Source organism: Sinocyclocheilus rhinocerous, unplaced genomic scaffold (assembly GCF_001515625.1).
Source record: "Sinocyclocheilus rhinocerous isolate Xijiao unplaced genomic scaffold, SAMN03320098_v1.1 scaffold295, whole genome shotgun sequence".
Taxonomy (NCBI): Eukaryota; Metazoa; Chordata; class Actinopteri; order Cypriniformes; family Cyprinidae; genus Sinocyclocheilus; species Sinocyclocheilus rhinocerous.
Genome location: NW_015647035.1, coordinates 2,700,374 through 2,722,751, shown reverse-complemented (window position 1 = coordinate 2,722,751; position 22,378 = coordinate 2,700,374). Strand labels below are relative to the sequence as shown.

The 22,378-nt window shown below is 38.0% G+C and overlaps 3 protein-coding genes across 5 annotated transcripts in view; all 3 read left to right on the top strand.

Moving 5' to 3' along the window:
* Positions 1-68: 68 nt before the first annotated feature.
* Positions 69-9,090, top strand: LOC107708482 (flocculation protein FLO11-like). 2 transcript variants are annotated; one of them, XM_016512736.1, is made up of 7 exons: positions 69-144; positions 2,490-2,564; positions 2,697-2,762; positions 5,394-5,523; positions 5,638-5,818; positions 5,908-6,626; positions 6,779-9,090. In XM_016512736.1, the coding sequence occupies exons 4-7, from the start codon at positions 5,401-5,403 to the stop codon at positions 7,556-7,558; spliced, it is 1,803 nt and encodes a 600-aa protein (XP_016368222.1). In that variant the 5' UTR covers positions 69-144; positions 2,490-2,564; positions 2,697-2,762; positions 5,394-5,400; the 3' UTR covers positions 7,559-9,090. The 2 variants fall into 2 exon arrangements, with proteins under 2 accessions (XP_016368222.1, XP_016368221.1); XM_016512735.1 differs by lacking the exon at positions 2,490-2,564.
* A 72-nt stretch (positions 9,091-9,162) lies between these two features.
* Positions 9,163-14,919, top strand: pank2 (pantothenate kinase 2). Its single transcript, XM_016512738.1, has 7 exons — positions 9,163-9,617; positions 10,521-10,873; positions 12,074-12,327; positions 12,442-12,618; positions 13,255-13,378; positions 13,587-13,712; positions 13,801-14,919. The coding sequence occupies exons 1-7, from the start codon at positions 9,389-9,391 to the stop codon at positions 13,849-13,851; spliced, it is 1,314 nt and encodes a 437-aa protein (XP_016368224.1). The 5' UTR covers positions 9,163-9,388; the 3' UTR covers positions 13,852-14,919.
* Positions 14,920-15,224: 305 nt separating this feature from the next.
* LOC107708481 (lysyl oxidase homolog 3-like) overlaps positions 15,225-22,378 on the top strand; it is a 20,167-nt gene continuing 13,013 nt past the window's right edge. For both annotated transcript variants that reach the window (XM_016512733.1, XM_016512734.1), the window contains exons 1-4: positions 15,225-15,417; positions 18,371-18,706; positions 18,793-18,956; positions 20,535-20,752. In XM_016512733.1, coding sequence (XP_016368219.1) covers positions 18,379-18,706; positions 18,793-18,956; positions 20,535-20,752 — 710 coding nt within the window. In that variant the 5' untranslated portion in view covers positions 15,225-15,417; positions 18,371-18,378. The remainder of the gene's footprint in view (positions 15,418-18,370; positions 18,707-18,792; positions 18,957-20,534; positions 20,753-22,378) is intronic.

Below are 22,378 nucleotides of genomic sequence, written 5' to 3'. Positions count from 1 at the left end.
CGGCTCCAGGGCAAGACCAACTGAGAGAGAGAGAGAGAGAGAGAGAGAGAGAGAGAGAGAGACGCTGAACGAAGACGTGCATCGAAACTTAGTGGTTCAGCCTGCCTGCGAAGGACCTCACAGACTGACCTTCGTCTAAAAAGGGTAGGTTCAAATACACTTCACATTTCTACAGTGGTAGTTGTTTTGTGCGCAAATTATACTGTACTTGTGTTTCGTGTATTAATGTCTTTCTTGCATAAAGCTCGCTCACCAGTAAAGTTAAAGACGATTTCACTTACAAACAGGCGGACTGTCTCTTGTAAATCCGTGTTACATAAACTCAAATGTTAATAAGTTAAGATTCGTATGTTTCTGACTCCCGCGACTTGTTTTTTCTGGCAAATAGGCTATTGGTTATAATATTTCGCTGGACTCTTCGTAATCACTTTTGCATGGGATTCAAAAGTTGCTCTTTGACGTTAATCTTAATCATTTTCGTCATGCACAACGTATAACATACTTTAAGGTATGTATGCTGTATATCAAGAAAGTTAGGTGCTTCCTGGTCAAATTGAAGTAGGCTACTTGACAATGTTTCTTCAAGGTTTTACGTGGAAATGGTGCGGTCGTTTAGAGGACATTCCACATGAGAGCAGGTTTGCCAGTTTCCTTGAACATAAGCCAGTTACACAGTCTGTCATTGTGACCTCAACCTCGTTCTTTAAACCCTATAAAAATTTATTAGAAACTGTGAATAGTCTTGGACTTGGCTGGCTGCACATTAGCTCTGAGGAAGGACAGCACCTGCCTACCTGTCTAGTTTAGTGTGGCTTAGGAGAGTAAATGGACCCTTATGTCTGTTATCATTCAAGATGACATATAATAATAACTCTGTTCCAGTTAAACCATTTCATGTTTGACCTTTAAGGGACGTGAACTATGGATTAACCTGCCAGTGCCTTAGTTCAGAAGAGCAGTACTATCATTGAATCTGACAACAGATTATAATTGCTGAGCTGTTTAAGTGCAAACAGACCAGGATTCATACTAAAAACACAGTCTCTGATGATTTGTTTCCAATACACAGCAATTGTCTTCACGGGTCCTGCTTTTCACTATGAGAAAGATTGAAATGTGCTGCGATTTGTTAATGCTTTACGCATGTAGCTATGTGACACAGATGCAGGTGATGTTTCTGTGCCTATCTGCTTTGGCAATTCCTAACTCAATATTGTATATTCAATATTGTATGAAGAGTATCGATTCGGCACTTTTTGAATCAAATTTATATTGTTTTTAGCTTATGATGTTCATTATACAATGTATATACTTATTGTTAGCAGTATACTGTTAGAAAGTGTTAATAAACATTAAAAGTACTATTATACTGTATAATTGTTCTCTACTACTTTTCTACTATTATTCTAAAACATGGCATTTTACAGTTTTGTATATTTCCGTCCTTCTGGGAACAGCAGATATGTGTAACTGAACATTTTGAGGGAAAACGAGCAATGGTTGCAGAACAGCAGTAGCTTTCTGCTTTGATATTTGGAGATCATTAATTTTTCAACCAGCAGTGTAATGTCCAGTTTACATAAGTTTTGTATTCCCTAGCATACAGAAATACTAAAATATTCACCCATGTCAGAATAACTTTGTTACAGCCATGACATGTTGTGTTAGATAATAGGCTAAGACCATTTTAGTTGCAAATTATTTAAATGCGCTAAAAGGTTTTGTAAATATGGTTAATTTTTAATTATTATAAAGCTGAATTAATTTATATGTTGCACAAGTTGATACACAAATATCGAAATCAGGTTGAGGAATCACCCCAGAACCCACACAAAACAAGGGTTGCGATCTAGGTAAACTTTGGTTCATTCATTCACAAATGTTTAAGACAAACGAAAATTATTTACAGATATAGGCCTACATGTACTCAGAAGCTTAGCATACATATTAAGTGAATAATATCATGTGTCTGCAGGAAGTGCAGCTCTGATCTGTCTGTCACCAAAAGAAAAATGTATGTCCTCATTACATGATTTATTTTAGAAATATATTTAACAAGACCTTACAATCAAGAACGATTACATTATACAGTCATTAACACATTAGCCAAACCAAAAATGGACAGAGCTCTGACATATAATGAACAATGTAGTACTCCTGTGAGTTTGGGAAAGAATTAGAATCATTAGAAAGAACAGCAATGCATTTGATATAACTGGTGTCACAAATGTTTTTAAAATGTAGAGTGGATATGAGGAATGCCCATTCAGGGACATCTCCTGTACTGATGAGTCAATGTTGCAAAGATGATGTAAAATCTGCTTTATGTTCCAATCTATATTTTACAAACATTTATGTCACACCAGTTATGTAAAATGCATTTCTGTTTTATCTGTTGTTTGAAACTCTTTTCTAATGAAGGCCAAATGGAAACTTAAGGATTTCCCTAAAATTCTCATGCATACATCAGTTTTCACTTTCACTTTCAGGTGAAAGCTTCCCTTATCCAGACGTGCTGAAACAGGATGGATTATATGAGATGATGCGATCATATTTCTAGAATTGTCAGAAGACTGCACTCTGCCTAGCTGATTATTTAACAATTTAATTCACACTTGTAATGATAACCTTCACATTAAACTGTTAAGATTAAACTTTAAGGCTTTCATAACAATTTTCTCTAATTCTTTTCCCAGGTCTGATTTGGAGTCCAGATTCAGGAACACAAGGAAGAAGCTGTTGGGTTCTACTGTTTAAAGCAGGTACCAATATTCATTTTGAAGTATGTGATTTTATTTAGTGCAGGGGTGTCCAATCCTGCTCCTGGAGGGTCACTGTTCTGCAGAGTTTAGCTCCAACCCCAACTGACCTATCGGTAAGCCCCTCTCCTCGAAAGCAGATGAGCCAATGGCAGTTGAGTATCAGCTACACAGGGATCGGAACTCGGACATTTATTTTATTCCATTTACTAAACCCAAACAAGAAAGAGCAAAATGTCCCTAAGCATTCAACCCCAATCCCAATGAAGACGAAAATGTTCATTTTCTGGTTGTCATACTGTCATTATGTTACAATTTTTGTCTGCTCAAGCAGAACATTAATGTCATCTTGTGCTTCAGCAAGGCATCTCTGGCTAAAACTAGCTAAAGTGAGTCGATGCTAACGTACAAAACTAAATAATTAACTGTTCTCACGTCATGTACAGTGTAGGTCAAAAACACATAAATGAAGGTCTACATTTCAGTGCCTCTCCTTAAACTGGTTAATGTAAATTAATTTAATCTTACCCTGCGGTACATGAATCCTGGATATTGTCATCTGCGATTGTGAAGATCTTAATGAGGATTCTCCCGCTTGCATTGTGATCTGTAAACCCTCGCTTCCAAATTAATCTTGTTACCCACCATATTTATTTTAAAATATTTTATATACCCCTCCATGGCATATTTAAGTCACACTTGAATAGTGGTCCTTCTGTGTCCAAAATTTATCAAAAACATCTTGGGCAATGTTTCCCATACATTGATTTATTTGTGGCGGTCCGCCACAATATCAACATTGACAGTCACAAATAGATTTTCCAAAAGGCTTTGAGTTCAGTGAATAAACATGAGATCTGCACGTTTCAAAGTCAAAATGTGGCGCGGGTGTTTTTATATGAATGTATCTTTGAAAGGCACCGACTGTCTTTAGAAAAGTTTCGATGTCATTTTCATTTAATCTTTCCTATAACGCCTGACAAAGTAGCGTTTATGAGCGGAGCGCCGCTTTGTTTACAGCCGTTACAGGGGAAACCGCTATTTCTGCCGCTCCTAAAGTGCCTCCCGCTGGCAGAATGAATGTGCATTTTCAATAAGCCCGTTTGCTGTTTTATAGGGGTGCTCCGATTGATCGGCTACCAGTCACTATCGGCCGATAATCACGTTGGGATGTTTGATCGGCGTTCTCTAAAAAGGCTGATCTCAAAAAAACGATCTCAAGCTGATGCCGCGCCTGCCGTGAGAGGTTTGGCACGACATGCAGCGGCTCTTTCTCAGTCTCGGTTGCGGTCCGGCATGCGTTCCAGTAGTGGTGCGTCTGCAGCAGTGCAGAGATCGTTTCCGCACCGAGTCTGTTGCTGCGCTGCAAGCGCTGAATTAAAGTAACAGCGCATTGTTTGCAGTAAATATGAACATGGATTGACACGAAAATTTTGTAACTACACCATAAATGCATATTATCAAAGTCTCCTGTGTTTCACAGTCAACACATATGGCTTTTTGCGGTGCGGGTGAAATAATTATAATGCTGAAGGTGAGGTACTCACCATATTTCTACATTAAATAACTTCTAAAGTAATTTGAAAACCTTGTGTGAGACGTAATTTCACCAAGAGTAGGTAGGAAAACAAAGTTCTTTATGAACCGCAGGATTGCTTGTAATAAAGGTTTCAGTGCAAAAGGAAAGGCAGTAGAGCTGACTATTTCTGTCAATGTTAAGTTTGTGATAACATAAAGTAGTTTAAATGTTTGCCACTTGCTTGAGCAACTTAATATATACATCTAGAATTAAATGCAGTAAGAGTAAAAAGCATTGAATGATGCGTTGCTTATATTTATTGTGTTTAAACATGTCTGTGAAAGACTGTATTATTGTACTGTGTAAAAAAAGAATTGCAATGCTGAAAAAGCATTTTCAGTGACAATGTTTGAATTTGAAATGAAAATAATGGAATGATTATAATGTTGGAATAAATGTTGTGTTTGTGGTAAACAGCCACGGATCAGTACCGGACTACTGTGTGAAAGCACAGACCGTGCTGCTTCCTCTCTCACAAGGGGAATTCACCCCATTTTCAAAAATGAAATTCAGGCCCTGAATAAATGTCTAAAAATCCTGATTGAAGTATCACTATAAATAGTTATAAATGATAAAAAGAAGGCTTTAAAAAGATCGGTATCGGTGATCGGTATCGGCAGACACTGCTTTCAGTGATCGGCCTCAAAAATCCTGATCGGAGCACCCCTACTGTTTTATATATAGCCTATATTTCCCCCTGGGGAAGTGCCGCCACACATAGAGTGTAAGTCTGTGGGAAACATTGTCTTGGGACAAGGTTTTCACACTGACAGCTGTCATTGTAAGACAGTTAGCAACTCCGTTTGTTTGTCCAAGTTAGCAACAGTAACTAAGGTGGCGAGGCTTACCGATAGGTCAATTAAACACACCTGAACAAGCTAATCAAGGTCTTGGCATACTAGAAACTTCCAGGCAGGTGTGTTTAAGCAAGTTGGAGCTAAACTCTGCAGGACAGTGGTCCTCCAGGAATGAGTTTGGACACCCCTGATTTAGTGTGATTAATTAACAATAAACCACTGAATAACATTCTTTTTCTATCTTTCTCTCTTTATAAGTGCAAAAATGTCATTTACACGTGAGCAATTTTATAATGAGGCAATCAGACCAAATTTGGCTCGTTTTTCATCAAGGGTGAAAGTGAGAGATATCTTACCTCACCTGCCATGCCTCACACTCACTGATAGGGTAAGCAGTATTACATTTAACTACAAATAACATCATAACTATAACCAGATATGCAAGAGTAATAGGCTCAGTTAAATCTTTTTTTGTTTACTAACTGAATTTGTATTTTTGCAGGAAGAGGTCGAAGCCAAGAGAGAAACTTCTGGAAACTTCACTGCTATGCAGACACTTCTGGACAATCTGCGGAGGCGAGAGAAATGGCCTGATGAGTTCATCACTGCACTCCGGAACTGTGAACATTGGGAACTGGCTGATGAAATAAGCGCTACTTATGACAGGATCAGGGGCATCACCAGTAAGAGCTTTCCTGCTTATGTTCTAAGCAAATTATGAAAAGGAGGGACATTATTTTATGAATGCCTTTGTTCTTATTTTTATCTATAGATAATGCTGCTCCTACACCCAGACCAGCACCTGCTCCAGCTCCTTCTTATACTTCAACTGGTGCCACAACAACCGTAACCACAGCAACAATTCATACAGTCCCAGCGACTACTCCTCTGCAAGTTCAACTGCCCCTTGCCCCAGCAAGTTCAACTGCCCCTTCCAACACTGCAGCCCCAGAACCATCTCCTGCTCCTGTTCTCCAAGTTCCAGAGACACAGCAGGTGCAGAAACCGCCTACTCCAGTTCCAACACCTTCTGCTGAACCAGTTTCCCAAGCTGAAATCGCACCTCCTGTTGTACCTTCTTCCCAAGCACCTCCCCCTCCTGCAGCCTCAGTTTCAAAAGTGCCTTTACCTGTTCAGCAAAATGTCACAACCCACACTGGGGCAGTTGAGAACAAAACACCCGCTTTAGATAGTTCAGATGGCTTGGCTTTAACAGACCAAACCACCATCTCCTCATCAAATGGTGAAGCTCTACTCTCCACCTCAAATGCACAAGCATCTTCCTCAGACACTTCCACTTCTCAAAGCCAAATGACAAAGCCTTACACCACCTCCCAAACTTCTCCAAAGTCAATGAAAACCCAGGTGCCACTAGAAGTCAAAGACATTTACACTTCTGAGAGACTCCCTGTCCAAGACACTAATCCCTTTCTGAGAGTGGAAAGGACATTTCAGGAGCCGGAAGAGATCTCTGACCCAACTGCAAATGAGGTAATGGTCAACTGAAAGCACTTCACTGTTGTTCTTTGGCAAAACTGTGACATAGAAAGTTTGTTATTAAAAGGATCTGGTCAACTCTTTTTCAGGTTTTCCAATGGTTAATCTATTGTCTTCTGTGGCTTATTCTTCTGTTTTCTTTGCAGGTGGTTCAAAGGAACAACACTGTTGGATTGCCAGTTTTTAATGCTCCAACAAATTCTACCGGAACAGCTCAGGCAACATCTTCTGCACCTGCTGAGGTGGTTACGCACTCTCCCGCTTCCATCGACCAGGAATATTTCAGCAAACCTGGCATCCTTCAGCATTCAGAACTCCAGCAGAACAGACCAGTGACTCTTCCTGTCTCGCAAGAGGAGCCTTGCTCAGTGGTTTCAGATGATTTGGAGATCAGCAGCTTGATGCAAGCAACAGAGCCTTCCACAGAACCTGGACAGTCTACTAGTCATGCAGACCAGAACTCCGCACCCTTTGCTTCCCTTGATTCTGCTACTCAGTCCTTTCAAGACCCTCCATACACTGCTGCTCCCTTGACCCTTAACCAGCCTGAGGAGGACCACTATGAATCTATCTACCACGGTCATACACAGATAAATGTATTTCAGTTTGCTGAAGAGCCATCTGTTGAAAATATGAATGGTCAGCCACCAAGCATCCTGCAACATAGCAGAGTCATCTCTGAGGACCACAATACCATGAACTATGTTGGCACAGAAAGTGCGGTTTATCTCTCTGAGCCATTTGGGCATGACGGTAAGAAGTCAACTGCCATCAAAGTTCGAGAGGAAGAATCCAGTGCTGCAAGGCCAGAGCAGAGAGGAGAGGGGTGCCCTGAGTTATTTGGGATAAACAACTTCCACCTTATTGCTGCAACAGGGATTGGTCTGTCTGCTGTGTTCTTGGCCTGGAAGTTGACCCACAAATGAAAATTTTGTCATAAGGTACTCATTCTCATGTTGCATGAAACCCCTATGATTTTTCTTTTTCGAAGCAAAATGTCCAGGCTGCTCTTTTCCATTAACAACAGTGGATAATAACTGGTGTTGTCAAGCTCAGAAAAGGACAAAACATACAATAAAAGTAGTCCTTATGATGTTTGTGCTATATACCAAGTCTTCTATAACCATTCGATAGCTTGCTGTGAAGAACAGACTGAGATTTTAGTTGTCCAACAACATAATATCTGTCGCCAAACTCTCTAGTGGTTTTATCCTTATGTATTTATTTTCATGAGTGTATATATAGGACTATATGTAATCATGGTTTGCCATGTGCCTTACATATATATGCCTTGTATGCCAGGGCCGATAATGAATTTGACTGCCGTTGCACCTATTTCACTGCTATTAAATGGAGTGTCATGGAGCTTTAAAGTAAATTGGAGAACCCAGCTTGACAGGCATTATAGTGTTCAACAATTAGATGTATTGTGAGTTGTGAAAAGTTGCAAGAATACATCCTGTGAGTGACAGACCATGCATATAAGGAGCTGTTGCATAACCTAACCTTTCGGACATTTCTGAAAAACTCATTTGGAACATATTACATGGACTGGACAATCGCTCTAACCCTCTCCGTTAGCCCCCTCACAGAAGACTCGCAGGAGTGTTTCTTCTCAAACTCATCTTGTTTCTCATGAATCCTCATTCACAGATGCCTTAGTGAACACTTTCTCCATCACTGTCCCATATTTTCTGGGCAGTTTGACCCCGTAAGAGTTTCAAAGTGTGCACACACACAGGACACTGTCCGCTTTTGACAAAATTCAAATGTATTCTCCTAATGCCTGCTGTAAGAGGGTCCAATAGTGGAGTAACTGTTAAAATAGATTAAGCTAAATGCAAACATAACCAAGTGCCCCATGTGTGAAAATGTAAAGTTTATATTGTTTATAATGCTGATATATAAGTGTTGCGTCTGCAGAAGTCTCCAGGTACAGTGCGCAACAGTAATACTTTTAGTCTTTTATCGAATACTGTATTCTAGGTATATATTCAATATATTCATGCATTCTCAGAGATTCAAACTCATGACCCTATCGTTTGAGCTGCAGAAACAACATGAAAAGATTCATGCTATTAGCATCAAGTTATCTGTGTAAGGGTAAACTGCAACATATTGTAAAGATTGTGAATGACTTTGAATGAATTACGTGTACACTTCAAATGTAATTCATTAAATGTTTAATCAGCAAAAGCACTTTATTCACACATTAATGTAAATGATTGAACCTAATTTTAAATGCACTGTATGTTACTCCTGATCTTTTATCTGGGCCTGTATGTTTGCTAGATACTGTATTTCAGGGGAATATTTATACTTAATCTAAACTTTTTGTGTACTGGTTAAACTTGATCATGCACAGTCATAATGATTTCCAGAATTGTTTCTGAAATAAAATGTCCTACCTTGAGTCTTTCTGGTCAGAGAGCATAAAAGGAGGTAAAAAGGTTATGAACAAAATGCGTGCAGTGTTATGGGAAGCTCGCCATCTGCTGGTGAAGAAGATTACGTGCTCGCCAATGAGAGAATGGATGAACTGTACTGAGAACCTGATTGGCTCGTTGGGATTTCAGTTGACAGGAAAAGCTCATTCATTGGAGAGTCGAGTAACTGCTTGTGGTGTAAACACAGCGACGTAAACATTTTCAATGGAGATGTAAATGACGGTATGAAATACTGACAATGCAGTTTTATATGTTAACGGTGTTTTTTCTGCTTAACAGTCAGTGTAGAAATTTTTGGTAAAAGATATAATGGAGCTGAACGGCTTCCACTGTGACGGCGAGGGATGTGCCGAGGAGCAAGAGGAAGAACCGAAAGCGCTCAGGCTGCCTCGATCAAAGACGGATGCGTCATGTAGCATAATTGCTACACCGGGTGCAGACAGCGCAGCGGCCGGCGGCAGTGCACTCCGAGAGCAGCGGATGTCAAAATCGACACCGGCGATGCTGAGGCTCGATTCGCTGAAAAAGAACAGGCCGCGTAGGTGAACCATCTTGTTATGGCGCTAGGTAACAGGGTTAACGGAGCTGATGCCACAGTGAAATCATAGTGATAAAATCTCAAATATATATAAATAAATCAAACCTATAGTCATACGTTTTATAGCCATGTTTGTCAATTTCGTGCGCTCACGGTTGGCATCATATTACTATAAAAAAATTTAAATTGGGGATTCCTGTTAAAACATTCCATGCAAAAACATATTATACACTAGTCCTGAATTTAAATGTTGTGTATAGACGATAGATAACATTTAAGTTAGCATTAAACGTAATACAGTTATTTGCATATGGTGTAGCATTAATTCTATAGTCTAATGTACAGTTGAAGAACTGAATAAGCAAGATTTTCTTCAGAAATCTGATCAAAGGGCAACCCAGCACTGTAGTAAAATGGTACAGAGTCATAACATTTAATAACCAAAAATGTGTGAAACAATTTTTACACAATGTCATGATGACTTATTCGTCAAGCGCAACCATTCAGTCATGCTAAGTTATTGTGTAAAGAACAAATAATTCTCTTTGATTAATGAGAAATATGTTTGTTTCAAAACTAGTTAAAACTCTATTGTGTATTTTAATTCGTAACTCTTACTTATTCTATTATTTTTTAATGCATTATAAATGTTGTCTATTTAAAATTTGATGTACTGTTAGAAAATTGCAAAATCACAAATGAGGATTTTAAACTTATTTAGAAACTTTACAAATTTTACCTACAGGGCTGAAAATGAAAATTAACAGAAAATAAAACGGCTCATAAAAAGTTAACTGAACTTTTTCCTAAAAAAGTGAAATGAGCTTCATTCAGGTTTACTCAAAGAAAATGTTTAGAATATGCACAAGGTATTGAAGTCACTTACCTATTATTGGTCCCCAGCTTTCCCATGGTTTGGCATGGACATTGGTGGCACGTTGGTGAAGCTGGTCTACTTTGAGCCTAAAGACATTACAGCAGAAGAAGAACAGGAAGAGGTGGAGAGTCTGAAAAGCATCCGTCGCTACCTCACCTCACACACTGCCTACGGCAAAACAGGTATTCGAGATGTTCACCTGGAGCTCTCTGACCTCACCCTTTGGGGCCGCAAGGGCAACCTGCACTTCATCCGCTTTCCCACGCACGAGCTGCCTGCCTTCCTGCAGATGGGTCGAGACAAGCACTTCTCCAGTCTGCACACCACCCTCTGTGCCACTGGAGGTGGTGCATTTAAATATGAGGATGACTTCCGTACGGTGTGTCCAAGTTTGCATTGTTGCACTTTGCATATTGCATATATATATATATATATTTTATGTGATCTGTTTGAAGGAATAAATAACCCAAAAATGAAATGATGGCCTCAGGCTGTCCAAGATGTAGATGCATTTGTTTCTTCATCGGAACAGATTTAGAGAAATTTAGCATTACATCACTTGTTCACCAGTGGATCCTCTGCAGTGCATGGGTGCTGTCAGAATGAAAGTCCAAACAGCTGATAAAAACATCATAATAATCCACACCACTCCAGTCTATCAATTAACACCTTGTGAAGTGAAAAGCTGTGTGTTGCTAAGAAACAAATCCATCATTAAAGGGGTCATATGATGCTATTTTAAAGATCATTATTTGGTGTATTTGGTGTAACAGAATATGTTGACATGCTTTAATGTTCAAAAAACACATTATTTTTCAAATACTGTACATTATTGTAGGTCCTCTATGCCCCGCCTCTCTCAAACGCGTAGTTTTCAACAAAGCCCCCTCCTTTGACAAGCACAGTCTGCTCTGATTGGCCAGCTGAACCAGTGCATTGTGATTGGCCGAACACCACAAGCACGCGTCGGAAATGTAACGCCCCTTACCATAATCACGAGCTTCATCTTTCAAAATAAATGTAAAGACAGAGCCCGAAAGGGGAACAGAGACGCGTGACAGACACAGTGATGAAGCCACTATAAGTTGCATCAACGATTTAACAGACTTTAATTGCAGTGTTCTTAATCTTTATAAGTTAGTAGTACTGTTCGGGTTTACAGTGTGGGGGCGTGTTAGAACGAGCCGTTTTAGGTAGGCGTGGTTGACTCTTAACTTTTATAAACAATATCTCTTTGGATTTGAGACTTTAGTCTTTGCAACTTTACAGATCTTCTTTATGCACCAAGAGCTTGTAACACTCCAAAGAGAAAGGAAAACTTGAAATCGCATCATATGACCCCTTTAAGGTGTTTTAACTGTATAAGCTCTTCTGGCCAAAATACGAGTCCATAATGTTTGGACTCTCATTCTGACGGCACCCAGGATCCAATGGTGAGCAAGTAATGTAACGGTAAATTTCTCCAGATCTGTTCCTATTTAAGAAACAAACTCATCTACATCTTGAATGGTCCGAGGGAGATTTTTGGTGAACTGTTCCTTTAAATAAATGGTTCCCTGTGCTGTCTTTCCTCACCAAGATGGCCAATCTGCAGCTGTTGAAGCTGGATGAGCTGGACTGTCTGATAAAGGGGGTTCTGTACATTTACTCAGTGGTCTCAAGTGGTCCACCTGAATGTTACTATTTTGAGCATCCAACAGACCCTGAGCGCTGCGAGCAGAAGGCATACAACCTGGAGAACCCCTATCCACTGCTGCTTGTCAACATTGGCTCTGGTGTCAGCATACTGGCTGTATACTCCAAAGACAACTACAAGCGTGTCACTGGAACCAGGTTGGTCATGACTTTATAATATTGCATTATTTTTAAATAACTCTTAAACAGTTTAAGAAAACAAGGGGATTTTACTGTAAAGCTATGGTAATCTTTTCTGTATTTCCCCTTCAGTCTTGGTGGTGGTACATTCCTTGGGCTGTGTTGCCTGTTGACTGGATGCTCCACCTTTGAGGAAGCATTGGCAATGGCCACAGAAGGAGAAAGTACACATGTGGATAAACTAGTCAGGGACATCTACGGTGGCGACTATGAGCGATTTGGCTTGCCAGGATGGGCTGTTGCCTCCAGGTACAGTCATATACACTAACGTTTGAAAGTTTGGGGTCTTTAACGTTTTCAATGTTTTTAATCAATCCAAATCAATTGAGCAGTTTAATCCAAGTCTTGTTAAGAGATACAGTCTCTTTATATGATGAACAGAATTAATTTAGACTTTTATTTACATATAAACAATCATGTGACTTGGAATGAAACTGCTTGCTTCACATGTTTTGGTTAACTGGACTGTCAGTGGAGGGACAGAAAATTTTGGGGGAAAAAAAAAAGTTTTCGAAGATTAACCAAAGTCTAATGGGTTTGGAACATCACGAGGGTGAGAAATCATGACAGATTTTCATTTTTGGGTATATTATTCTTAAACATGTTTGTTGAAACTGATCTTTTTTTTTTCAGGATTATTTGATGAATGGAAATTTCAAAAGAACACTATTTAAAATAGAAAACTTTTGTATCATTATGAATGTCTTTTCTGACACTCAATTTAGTGCATCCTTGATGAATAAAACTTTTTTTTCTATATGCTACTATATGCAAACAATTACATTGTTATTCATTATATGACACTGTTATCATTTTAAAATGTTTCTGTTATGACACTGATAATACACGTTAATCAATATAATGTGTGTGCATTTTCTTTTGCAGCTTTGGGAACATGATATGCAAGGAGAAGAGAGACTCGGTCTCCAAGGAGGATCTGGCTAGAGCAACACTTGTCACCATCACAAACAACATTGGCTCAATCACACGCATGTGTGCACTTAATGAGGTACATGTGCACATCCACACTATAAATCACCATTACGTTGTCCTTGCCCTTGTCTGTCAGCCTCTTTACGGTGCTGCCTTGTGGAATCTGGATCAAGCAGCATTGTACAGGGCTATGAGAGACCAGGGGCCAATCAGCTCCTAGGAAACTCCTCTTAAAGGAATGACATTTTCAGAATCAATTTTTATTATAAGTTTCTTCCATTTAGAACATTGAAAGAGTGGTATTTGTTGGGAACTTTCTGCGAGTGAACACATTATCCATGAAGCTGCTCGCTTATGCTTTGGACTACTGGAGCAAAGGACAACTCAAAGCCCTGTTCCTCCGACATGAGGTGTGTGTGTGTGAGTCTTTATAACACCTCCAAAACTTAAACAAGATCTAAACAAATCACTCATAGTCATTTTATTTGTGTTTTTCAGGGTTATTTTGGAGCGGTTGGTGCACTTTTGGAATTACCAAACCCATCCTGATCTGCTACCTTATCTTAGTTCGTGGCTTTTACCAAAAGTCAGAAATATTTATGCAAACAGGCCAAAGTTGCCTTTAAATATCAGACCATGCCCTCAACTATGCAGACCAAGCCCTGACATCTTATTAATACCAAAAATATTATAGTTATTCACTAAAATAACATCTCTTAATAATGAGCTATACACAGTCAGTCTAAACAATCACATGCCTATAGTTTAAGGAATTGCTGCAAACTTCAGAACTATTTAGAGCCGGTCAATTTTCAAAGTCTTATGCAAAAACCACCAGCTGATATGAGAATAAGACAGTAAGATCTGATACATAGCTTAAATCAACACTTCACAATCAGGTGATTAGACATCATTTATAATCAGTCAGCTGTCATACTGTATTATCATTACAGGTTATGAAATGATATTGCATCAAACAGAAGAACAGTGACTGAAACCTGTTTATGTTTGTTAGTGACAGTAATCATTACAGTACATTTCACTGTTTTTGGGGCACAGCAAGCTGATATCAGTCAAGCACCTTTCTTTTTCATTTTGCTGTCTTGTATGTAACTGATACAATGTAAATGCAAAATGAGTAAGTATAATTTTTGTTGTCGGGGTCTGTTGTATAAAAGCTGTTCTTTTATGTGCAGTGAGTTCAGAGTCAGAATTTCATAAATGTCATGTAGGTCATATTATGTTTGTAGAGAAACAGTGTTGTTTGACAGCATTTTGCATAAAACAACTGTGAGAGAGAAAAGGACCTAATATCAGGGAGGGGAACAAAAACTTTTACACTATGGATAATTCTCCTCTTCAAAGCTGAGAACTTTTTTTTTTTGGAATAACTTGGTGTCCCTGTTGCATAATCCAACACCAAACCAACATATGTTCTGTTGCCTTCTCTTTATATTCTGTTGTATGTTACTTACTTATTGCTCATGTCTGTATGGATAATACAGTTTGTTACTACACCAGCAAATAAGATGTGCCTTGCGTTTTGTTTAAAACATGGAAAATAAATGGTTCCTTTTTAATCAAAACTATTGTCGTTTTTGTAATAAAAGATATAAATAACAATATAATAAGGCTTCTTCGTGCTTTTGACATGCAGAAACAATGATCCATTAAAATTGTATATTTTAATAGTAGCGCGTTATTTTTTTTTATTTACATATTCAAGCAAATTTTACGAAGATCAGAAAACCCCATGCCATTTTACAAACGTGCCTGACCAGAAGTACGTTCCGTTATGCAAGTAGGAAAATCTCCTAAACTGTGAAAGGGCTATGTGTTTTTCCTAAAATAAATCCTGCCCCTTTTCATTCACGTGAAGTCGTCCACGAGTCGGCTCCACCTCTCTCTCTCCCACCCGCACGACTGTCCAGCTGGCAATTCACTGCCGTTACAGCCCGTTATCACTGATCATTAGGTGCCTTTCTTTGTTTCGTAGAAGGTTTGGGTTCTGCAGCAGGTACCTCTTTCTTTTCTGGATGCTTCTCAGGTTCTGTGCATAAATATAAACTGCATGAAACTGCGTGCCGAGAGTGTGGAGGAACCGATTAACTTGAGGTAAGGGACGATTTTAAATCATATTTATTCGTCTGTGAGTATATTATTGAATAGTTGAATCTTTCGTGCAAATGTGTCATAAATACTGTTGAATAGAGTATTTACTTGCACAGGGATCATCTGTAGCCTACACTTCCTCTATTACGTCCTTGTATTATTCCCAGTTTTGCAGTGAAGCTAAGAAATGATGTCAACGCATTTTCAACACTGTTATGTTTTATTAAAGAACGCTGAAAACGCAGCTCATTAGAGCGCATTGGTTTTGTCGGAAGTAACTTTTCTCCTCCTCCGCTTGCATTTCTTCAAGAATGGACAGCGGTGTTGAACCGTCCTTTGCGCAGAGAAGTTAAGCTACTTGAACTACATTTGGAGTCACTTTAAATAAACAGATAAACATGCGTTTGCATTTCGCCCTCACATGTTTATTAACTTGATGTTTAATAGTAAATCTGTCTACGACTCCTATGGGGTTCAGACCTGGCTGCGTCTCGCCGTTACCTCAGCAGATTTGTTTAGCCTCTATAGTAATTTAAAAGCGTGATATAGTTTACAGATGAGGTGATTTAAAGACTTTATCAGGTATATTATGCTGTTAGTTTGATTTCATTATAATTACCGTGGAAATAGCGTGTGCTGGTGAATGATGTGCTGCTTAGCTGCTGAAGATCTGTTTTCAGTTGCGCGCCAGTCTCTACTAGCCTACCTTAATTGGATCCATCCAGGAAAAGTCATTGATTTATCTATTCAATTTAACACGTTTGACATATGTTACATATTTAAGTTTTACACATTCTTGAAATTACTTAAAAGACTTGTTATATACAACTACATGTAGATTTAATATGCATTATTTAGTGTACTTTATTAGAAAGGAGACAAAGGAAATATTGGACATGAAAAAAAAAACAAGTAAAATGAAGGTAAATATCTCTTGTGCACAGAATAGTTAGGCTATATCTGTCATTTCCAATCAAGCTGTCCTTTTGTCAAATTATGCGAGTGTCAAAATATTGTGTTTATTTAAGATACACAAAATTCTAGATATGAAATTCCATTAGCAAGACAAAGGAGTTTGCCACTGGACCAAAAGTGGCCATATTTAAAGAGAATATTTGGGAATCACCCCAATTTGAGGATCTGCATGTAAAGGCCAATATCTTGTGTTTTTTATGATTACCGATATTTTTACATGGATTAAAAAGATTGTGCTATGGCCTGATATTCAAATGAAGGCAATTCAAAGATGCTGTGCAGTCCCAAAACTGAAGAAGACCATGTGTTTGGGTAACGGGCCTGTACTCGCTCATAGCCAGTGAAGAGGGTGCTCAAAATGTACATTCCTTTGTGACCCACATGGCTCCAGAGTGACTTGTCTGTTAAGCTGTTGTTACATTAGTGAAATCCCATAGCCACACAGGCGAGGGGCTGTTATATCATCAACACAATTATCTGTGCGATGTCATACTTTATACAAAGGGTTTAAACACTTCTGTCTACAAACATTATGAGATGAACCTCATGCCAATCACACATAAAGTCAGTGGGTGGCTCAGTTAAATGTTTTATTGCTTCCCCTAAAGTCAATATGCCAGCTGGTACTATAATGCAGGATTATCAAAATATCAAAACTGGTGCATGCACATGAGAAAACTGAGATGAGGTTATGTTTATGGGATGAATGAGATGTGTGTGTCAAATGCAGTTATTGTCAGTTTTTCCTACTCACTCATTCTGTAACACAATGGGTGCCCCAGGGTGTGTTGGGAATTTGGGATACATGCACAGACCATTGATCTGTGGGTGAATCTCAAGAAAACATATCCGAAACACATATTTCTCTGAAATTAAAAGAAAAGGTACATATTTTTTTTTATAATGAAAACTAATAGAGCTTATTTTTAGCCATTCAGATGTTTTGTATTATTTTTATAACATGATAATCATTACTGTAATGCTTCTGAATGTTGTTGTTTTTTTATTTTGTAATAGCCATTATTCTCGATGATGAATCTAATAAGATTCTTATTACTGTACACTGTAAAACATGTTTTTTCAGAGTTGTAAATAAATATTACTGGAGTAGGCTACATTTTACAAGAAATTGCTATTTTAATTAATTATTTATGAAACTTAATAGCAATAAATTAAATCCTACACAAATTTATTTGATTTATTATTAAATTTATACAGTAATGATAAAATCATTTTTGCATTATTATAATGAGAATTGGTGACAGGGTTAGTCACCTTGCTTAAAAATGATGTCACATGGCAGAAAATTTTTATGGTCCTAAAAATGGCTTAATTGTCTTTAAACAATATACACATTTGGGGTGAAATGTGACCCAGAAGTAAAATGACAGTAAATGCCTCTTGTGAACAGAATAGTTTTAGCTGTATGTCATTTCCAATCAGTCTGTCATTTTATCAGATTGTTGGGAATTCAGGATACATGCACAGATCTGAGGGTAAATCTCGAGAAAACATGTCTGAGACACATTTTTTTTTTATGACATGATCAGTGTTGTAATGCTTCTGAACTTTTTTACTTTTTTTGTCGTAATACCCATTATTCTCCATGGAGATTCTCATGAATTACTGTAAAACTGTAAAAAAGATTTTTCAAAGTTGCAAATAAAAAAAAGGTTTCTGGAGTATGTTTAACTATTTTAAGCTTTCTACTTCAAAATGTAACATTTAATTCAGTGTGCATTACTTAGTAATTATTTGTGACATTTACTAGTAAAAAGTAAGTCCTTCACAATTTTTTTTAGTGTACAGTCATTTTTTACAGTACAGTAATGAGAACTGGGGGTGGGAGTGTGCTTAACGTGTTCTGTATGATCACATGATAGTGACCAAATCAAAATATTATGACATTCACACAACAGTAACCAGGTGTTTTTCAGGATTATTCAAACCTTCCCCACTATGTTTCTGTTCCCTGCTGCAGAGCCGCACATGGAGCTGTGTCAGTGGTGGCGACACATTGTTGTCTTCTTACTTAATGCTTGGATTCCATCATGCTTTGCCCAAACCACACCACCAGCGCACTCAAGCCCCACACCGACCCCTCAGACAGCAGAAGGCCCAGAGACACTGAAGTTCCGTCTGTCTGGTTTCCCCAGAAAACACAATGAGGGTCGAATTGAGGTGTTTTACAAGGGCGAATGGGGAACCATCTGTGATGATGACTTCTCACTGGCCAATGCCCATGTCCTCTGTCGCCAGCTTGGCTTTGTGTCTGCCACAGGCTGGGCTCACAGCGCCAAGTATGGCAAGGGCACAGGTACCGTTCCTGCACATGTTTGCACACTCATTCAGAGAAGATATAAAGCCATTTCTGTATGTGCTCAGAATTTGTGTTTGTTTCAGGTAAGATTTGGCTTGACAATGTGCAGTGCAGTGGCAGTGAGAGGAGCGTGTCAGTGTGTAAGTCTCGTGGCTGGGGTAACAGTGACTGCACTCATGATGAGGACGCTGGAGTGATCTGTAAAGATGAGAGACTGCCGGGATATGTGGACTCCAATGTTATAGAGGTAAAGGACCCTACACAGACACAATTCAACTAAAATCACAATCACAATTAAACACAATGAAACATAAAATCGAACTGGCGCCGACAGAAAATATGAGAGAAAAATATTATACAAAATAATTTATTTCTATATATCTTAATCTGGGTTTTTTCTTCTTCCTATTTTTGGCCATTGTTGTCTAGATCAGTGGTTCTCAATTCCAGTCCTCGCATATTTTGCATGTCTCTCTTATTTAACACAGATGACACAGATAACCAGCTTGTTAGAAGATAGCATGAACTGTTTCGATTGACATGGTCCCTACACAGTGTTCATTGCTCCCTATCCCTGAGCAGGGGAAATCTGTTGAAGTTTACTTCACTTTGGAACATTTATTCATGGATTTGCGCTACGCCACAGCCTGCAGCGCCTTCACACAAAGACGAAACTTACTAGAGAAGTGTGACATAATATACCTCTGTAAATAAATACAATTTAAATTCACGTCTCGCACACTTTAATGCCCTTTGAATGGAACATATACGCTCCCTTTGAACTGGAATCATGGTGTGGATTATCCTGTGATGTCCATTTCGCAGGGCACTTACGGTCAAATAGAACAAATGTCTGAAGTGATAAGAGAAACTTACAAAATGTGCAGAGCGGTGGTATGTGAAGACTGGAATTGAGAACCACTGGCCTTAGATAGTTGATGTGTCTAGATAGATGTGCCTAACATTGTTAATCAAATCATGGCTCTAACTCCGATATTGAGTACAAAAAATGCATGTTGCTTACCTAGTAAATATTTTCCAAAACATATTTTAAAAACAACATGTTGTCTTTAAATTAGAATACTTGCTTTTTTTTTTACCATTTTTGAGTGTGGGAAATCAGGAGTTAAGTACACTAACAGACTTCCTTACCTAGTAAATATTTTCCAAAACATATTTTAAAAACAACATGTTGTCTTTAAATTAGAATACTTGCTTTTTTTTTTTACCATTTTTGAGTGTGGGAAATCAGGAGTTAAGTACACTAACAGACTTGTAACACTCTGTTATTTTAGCATAATTTTAATATTTTTGTAGTTTTTTAAATAATATTTTAAATTATGTTGTATTTTTATATTTTTTTCATTTTTAATTTTAGTTAAATATTTAGTAATTTTATTATTTTTTATGTAATTTTGTAACTTTTAACTTTTTTTAATATTACTTTTAAGAAATATTGTAGTTTTGCTAATAATTTTAGTGCTTCAACTTAAACTTATTTTAGCTAGTTTGACAAGGCAACATTACTAATTTTTCGTTTAGTTTAAGGTTTTATGTAATATTTGTATTTTGTTTTATTTCAGCTTAATTTTAAATAACAAAAATTTTTTTTAATAGTTTCAGTTAACGATAACTTCCCTGATCGAACATGCAGGAAACACTTGATGACTGAGCTCTGCATCTTTAACCTTTTTTTGTCCTGCACTGTCTAAAGTGGTTAAATACACCCCCATCTCACAAGCTTCTTCACACTCTGTTCTTGTTTGACTGTCCATATGGTTTTTATTTTTTGCATCATGTGTCTCTCTCTCTCTCTCTCTCTTAGGTGCTGGTAGATGAGAATAAAGTGGAGGAGGTGCGTTTGCGTCCTGTCTTCACCATAGCCACTAAGCGGATGCCGGTCACTGAGGGGGTGGTGGAAGTCAAGAATAAGGACGGATGGGCTCAGATCTGCGATAATGGCTGGACACCCAAAAATTCACGTGTGGTTTGTGGCATGATGGGATTCCCTCACGAGAAGAAGGTCAACAAGAACTTCTACAAGTGAGCGTTCATGACATGCTTGAGAACTGGATGTAGGGTGGGAATCGATTTTATCCATCAGGAATTGATTGTGGTTGGCCATGGAAACAGTTTTACACATTTTAATATTGCTCTATTTAGACTTGTGTGTGTGTGTGGCATCTCACTTTACTGTGGCAGTTTAGCCACTGTGAGAGGAAATTATGTTTACTTTCTCAGTCATCTGTGAAATGCAGTTTAGCTCAGCAACATACACACAGTTTAAACCACAAACAAACATCTGGACAAGGTAACTATTGCATAGACTTAGGACATTCAAGCACACCAACTGGTAAAAAGTACACTGTAGGGGTCTCATCCCAAAATCCAGTGGAATGTTACAAGAATGTTCCACTTACAGGAACAAGCCCTGTGTAGAATACAAAAGGCTTTACACACATACACTTAGACAAACCAATCAGTGAACGTTTGATAATAAGAAGAAGCTAAGAGGAAGTCTTTATGCCTCTACTCAACGTCTGTCTGCATTTATTTCCCATGTGTGCTTTTATAGACTACATAAAGGTTGCAATTCTCAATCCATATCCCTATGTCACATACGCACCATTACCTACCCCACATTCTTGAATCACATTCTTGAAACAGTGGCACACTGTGACTGATGATGTTTCCATAACCCACTTCAGTTGTTTTTATAGTTTTTTGTGATATTTTAATGGAACCTAGGATTCCAGCATATAGTAAAAGAAGCCGTTTTAATTACTGACCAGAAGGATTCTTTCTGGAAAGCTTTGACTTTATCATAGTTGGTCTGGTCAAAATAACCCATGAAATACAATCAAAATCAAATAACAAAATGTTAGTGTAAATATGGCCAAATATGATGGCTTTTTAACTAATATAATATAATAATATAAATATTAAAATATATCAGCTATAATATATAAACTTTGTGTAATATCCAATAACATTTTGCAATTAAAATGATAATCAAGTACTTTACATGTGCTTTAGGATGCTATTCAATACATCAAAATAAGTGTACTTCTTTGAAGCACAACAAAAGATTGTTAAAACATATTGATTTAAAATGTAAAAGTCAAACATTTACAAAGTGCACTTTTGAAAAGTGTTTCAAGTAACAGTCATGAAAGTGTCTTTAAGTACACCTAAGTGGACTTTTATTTAATTTATATGAAATACACATCTATACTGTGAAGTATACTACAAGTGCACGTTCAATACAACTAAGCACACTATTTTTTCACAAATTGTGACATTTCCGGTTTAGTAAGGGTTAAGGGAATATGGTGATGCTATACAACCTTTCTCATCTCAAACAGTGTAAACTGTCCTGAAGTTGACAGAGAAATAAGAGAGAGACAGTAAACAGTGTACATGTGTGTTTGTGTGCTTGACCCCATTTCACTGTTTTCAACAGGCATCTCAGAAAGAGATCTGCTGAGCCAAAAGCTAAAGTTAAAGTAACAACTGCCAGGTACCATCTGAGGGAATGAAACCAGTAGTGTTCTTTCCCTAGAGGTCTCAAGCGCATAGCGTGGCTTTAGTACACAACACTAATAGTGTTAGTCAACTAACTTCACTTTCCAAGCTTTAGTCAGTTATCCTTTTTTTGTGTGTGTGTGT

Bases quoted from the DNA above. Each gene is read 5' to 3' on its own strand.
- LOC107708482 (XM_016512735.1), top strand. From the start codon at position 5,401: ATGTCATTTACACGTGAGCAATTTTATAATGAGGCAATCAGACCAAAT. The intron at 5,524-5,637 runs GTAAGCAGTATT...GTATTTTTGCAG, and splicing joins GCCTCACACTCACTGATAGG to GAAGAGGTCGAAGCCAAGAG. The intron at 6,627-6,778 runs GTAATGGTCAAC...TTTTCTTTGCAG, and splicing joins CTGACCCAACTGCAAATGAG to GTGGTTCAAAGGAACAACAC.
- pank2 (XM_016512738.1), top strand. From the start codon at position 9,389: ATGGAGCTGAACGGCTTCCACTGTGACGGCGAGGGATGTGCCGAGGAG. The intron at 9,618-10,520 runs GTAGGTGAACCA...ATTGGTCCCCAG, and splicing joins GCTGAAAAAGAACAGGCCGC to CTTTCCCATGGTTTGGCATG. The intron at 12,328-12,441 runs GTTGGTCATGAC...TTTCCCCTTCAG, and splicing joins AAGCGTGTCACTGGAACCAG to TCTTGGTGGTGGTACATTCC.